The sequence below is a fragment of the Macadamia integrifolia genome, chromosome 3 (assembly GCF_013358625.1).
Source record: "Macadamia integrifolia cultivar HAES 741 chromosome 3, SCU_Mint_v3, whole genome shotgun sequence".
NCBI lineage: Eukaryota > Viridiplantae > Streptophyta > Magnoliopsida > Proteales > Proteaceae > Macadamia > Macadamia integrifolia.
The window spans coordinates 3,470,870-3,475,409 of record NC_056559.1 but is presented as its reverse complement, the minus strand read 5'-3'; the positions used below and the strand labels follow the sequence as shown (position 1 = coordinate 3,475,409).

The window sequence follows — 4,540 nt, the reverse complement described above, 5'->3', positions numbered from 1 at the left end:
AGGGGGAGGGGGAGGGTGGAGCGGGAACCGGGAACCAGGAACCGGGAACCGGGAACAGGCAAGCAAGAAGGAAGCACTCTTTTCCAAATGGAGGAGGAGAAGGGGCAGCTAAAGAATAGGTGGTTGGGGTCTTCGTACCATTCCAGTAGAGGCAGCAAGCTCAAGGAACAGGGATGTGCCTACGGATAAGGAAGGATTGGAGCTCCCTTTCTTTTAGGGCTCATAAGATGCGTTAACTTGTGAGCATAGCTGTCAAGACTCACCTAGGCACCACCTAGGTATCCAGGCTCATTCTTGGTGGTCCAAGGCGACAACACAGCTTGTTGACACTTCACAAGTTTATGTCTGATTTACTTTTATTTATTTGTTTTTTCAATTAATTTGCTTATATTATATTCCATGTTTTGTATATTAATTGTAGATTTTCTCCTATTAGGTTATTACCAGCATAATTATCTCATATCGCATTGATATGGCTTCTATGTTGCACATAAACACAACTATATAAAATCAAGATTTAAGATCTCGGTCTCGCCCCCCATCTCGCTGATCCAAAAAAGAGAGATCTGGCGATATCTCGACGAGATCATGTATTTTTTCCCGGTCGACTCAGTGGTTGGTCTCGGTGGCCATATGGTCTTTGTAGCCCCTGAAACTTGGTATTTACCCTATTTTAGGCCTTCTAAATGCAATGGAAACATCGGTTTCTTAAAAATCAAAACTAAAATGATACTTTTACTTTGTATCATATGTAAGTAGTCTCCGGCTATTTGGACCCTAGGCTAGTATGCTCTATTCCACAATCCACACATGACAGAATATAATCATAAGAATTTAAAAGAAATCATAGATAATTACTTAATTGTTTAAAAATTAGCATTGATGAGTCACATTCACATACATTGAAAATTAAAGTAACTCCGAATGTGGATGAAGAGGTAATACTCTCTACTCTTTAAGCTTCAACAAGTGTAGCAATGGAAATCCTCAAGAAAAAGCACCAAAATCCTTGCTCCTTAGTGTTTTTTCTTCAAAAAAGTAAAGAGGCGAGATATAGGCAAGATTTGGTGAGATAAAGGCGAGATCTTGAGATATCGGTCAAGTTTTTGTACAATTATAACTCGCTATATCTCGCCTTTTCAAAAAGAGAGATATTACCTAGATCTCGTCGAGATCTTAAACCATGTATAAAATAAGCATTGTCATATTACATTAGTCATATATTGCACGCCTAGGCACCCCTCTAATGGCTTGGTCACCTTGACAACTATGTTAGTGAGTTATGACAAAGGCTAACTATGTTGTTTACAAGATTTTGAGCACAAGAAAAATGTTAGATGAATGAAAGAGAAGCATAGTGATTCTGATTTATAAAAATAAAAGCGATATTCAAAGCTATAATAACTATAGAGGAATAAAACTTAGTGAACAATACTATGAAACTATTGAGAGAGTAATTGAAACTCGCCTGAGACAAGGAACTAATATCTTAGATAACAATTTGTTTTACACCAGAAATATCAACCACAAAAGTTATTTATTCACTTAAGAGACTAATAAAAAAATTTTAAGAATGTAAGGAGAATGAGAAATGATCTTCATTAACTTAGAAAAGGCTTATGATAGAGTTAATTTGATAAGTATTAGAGAAGAAAAGTGTTTAAAGTAAATATGTTGGCATAGTTAAAAATATATATATATATATATATAGTAGTGTAATGACTAGTGCAAGAACTATGGGGGCAGGATAAGGTGGTGAATTCCCAATTATAATTGGATTACATCAAGGATCAATTTTAAGCCCATATTTGTTTGCGGTAATCATAGAAGAGTTGACTAGAGTCTTTCAAGATCAAATCCCTTGTGTGTGTGTGTGTGTGTGTGTGTGTGTGTTTTTACCTAAGATATTATTTTGGTGGATGAAACAAAAGCAATGATAAATGCATAGTTGGAATTATGGAAATCAACCTTATAACCGAAAGGTTTTAAAATAAGTAGAACGAAAACAAAGTATACGGTGTGTAATTTTAGTGACAATAGGATTGAAAGTGAGGTGAAAAAAATTGTTGATAGAGAGATACCACAACGTGAAAATTTTAGGTATATAGGTTCAATCATACATAAAGAAGGAGAAATAGAGGATGATATTGCACAAAAAATTAATAGGGTCGATGAAGTGGAGGGGTGCGTCTGAAGTGTTATGTGATCAACGTATCTTTAAAACTCAAAGGAAATTTCTATATGATAGTTAAACAAACAGAAATGATGTATGGAGTTGAATGTTGGGCACTGAAGAAACAACATATAAATAAACCTAGTGTAGCTGAAACGAGGATGTTAAAATAGATGAGTGGTAAGACTTAGAAAAGATAAAATAAGGAATGGACAAATTAAAGCTAATTTAGGAGTAGCTCCGATACATGATATGTTGCAAGAACATCATGTGAGGTGGCATGGACTTGTTCAACGGAGGCCCTTTGGATGCTCCAATAAGGAGGAGTGATTTGATTTAGATTAACGGAGTTAAAAGAACCAAGGGTAACCCTAAAATGACTCTAGGAGAAGAGGTGAGGAAAGACATGCATAGCTTAGGACTAGTAACAAGTATGGCTTTATATAGAGTTGATTGGAGAAAAATGATCCATGTAGCCAACCCCATTTACCCTCAGGTAGTCAAGTGTTTATATATATGCGATGTCTATACGGCAGGACTGCATCTAGGCTTCATTAAGCCACACATTTTAGTACTGATACACACACCTTCTTTTAATTTCAAACTCATAATGGTTAAGTTGAATCTCCAACTACACTGAGATTAACATTCAGAATCATGTATCAAATACACCATTCATACCTTTCTCTTGAAAATCTTTGTCAGTTTTTACAAAACCTGCAACCAATGCCCTCGGTAGTGTTGCCAGCCAGTCTTCTCTACTAAGATCTGAGGGAATAGCAGCCAAAACATTGTTTAGGAGATTCTCCTTCGAGTATATAGCTGCTGCAGAACCATTGTGTCCATCAAATAGCTGCCAAAATCATGTATTTTTAATCAATTAGCAGAGTTGCTACCTTCTATAGTTATTCTCCCCCTTCCTTAAAAAAGAATTTCTAATAAATTGGCTGAAGAGCCAAAACAAGAATTACATAATTGAAATAGGAAAGGAAATGTGTTAGAAGGGAGAGTATCAACTAATCCAGACAGGGTCAAATTAAATAACAGAGTTATAGTTGGCATCCGTTTCAAATAAAGGATGCAAGATAGTTATGTGAAATTTCCAGAAAGGCAAACACTAAAATCTTCCTAGTCATTAAAACTATAGAATTCGTCCAAAAAAGATAAGAGTTAGGCTTCGCAAAGGGTTTGGGATTTTTCTAGATTGACACATCAAAGAATTATTCTGGACAGCAGATTTAGTTGTGCCACATGGCAGGTCGGATGGGGCCAAAATATTGTGGACAGGTTAACCCCAAAGTCCCCCGTTAACATGTCAAGTTTCAACCATAGTTCAAGGTTTCACCAAAATTTTGCGAAATATTTCCATTTCAACAACTGTCAAAATGGAACCTTAAACAATATGGAAAGATTGCAGTTTTTTGGTTGAAATTTCTCTGCTTTGGGGAAATTTCAACCAAAGGTATTGTTTCAGCATCGTTTCAACCAAAAGGACACATTCCTTTAATATAGAATGTCAAGTGTTGAATGAAATTGGGGAAAATTTCAACAAATCATTCATTTTGCTGGTTTCAACAGAAAGGACTGTGCAAACCTTATTGTGATTTTTGGACAAATCACTCCCACACAAGCATGAACAAGTAGTTAGGTAATAATGGAACACATCGGAAGTGAGATTAGTTGCATTTGTGGAGGATTTGTGCAACATTCAAAGTTGAAGATATATCAATTTCCCAAAAATGATATTTTGTTAGAAAAATAGGGTAAATGCATGTTGGTTGGCCTTAAAGAATGTATGCAACAGCATATAACAAATACTACCAACCTAAGGTAGTATAGGCAAAACACATTTTTGGTGTATTTTATTTAAATCTAAGGGCTCACCCTATTTGGAGGGCCTAAAATAGGGCTTCCTAGAAGTTTCAGGACTTAATTTAGCCATTTCGGCCTCAAAACCCTCACTCAAAACCAGCCACCCAAAATTTCTCAGTTTTCGCTAAATATTTCGGTCTTGAGATGGGTTGAAACCGGGCTCAAAACTAAAATATTGAATATGGTTTTAACCAAATGGAGCTGACCAAGTGGTAAAATAAGGCATTTACAAATCCAGGGCTATCACGAGTGTACATGCCAAAACATGGGAGGGCATATGATTGAACTTGAGTCTGAAATTTGATACCCAATGGTCGGGATTGCCACATCATCCTTCCAAGTGGCACAATTAGGCATGCTTGTACCCAAAGATAACCTTAGAATGTGCCCAACTAAAGAAACTTTTGCCTTCACAATAAGCAAACAAAGTTCAAGTGTCCTGCAAATAAGGACCTACTCACTACATTCAAAATAAGTGTAACAGACACACCCAAC

General features: G+C 36.2%; 1 protein-coding gene across 2 annotated transcripts in view; it reads right to left on the bottom strand.

Annotated features, from left to right (window-relative positions):
- LOC122073955 (probable protein phosphatase 2C 12) overlaps positions 1-4,540 on the bottom strand; it is a 56,791-nt gene that overhangs the window by 49,245 nt on the left and 3,006 nt on the right. For both annotated transcript variants that reach the window (XM_042638690.1, XM_042638691.1), the window contains one exon: positions 2,855-3,026. In XM_042638690.1, coding sequence (XP_042494624.1) covers positions 2,855-3,026 — 172 coding nt within the window. The remainder of the gene's footprint in view (positions 1-2,854; positions 3,027-4,540) is intronic.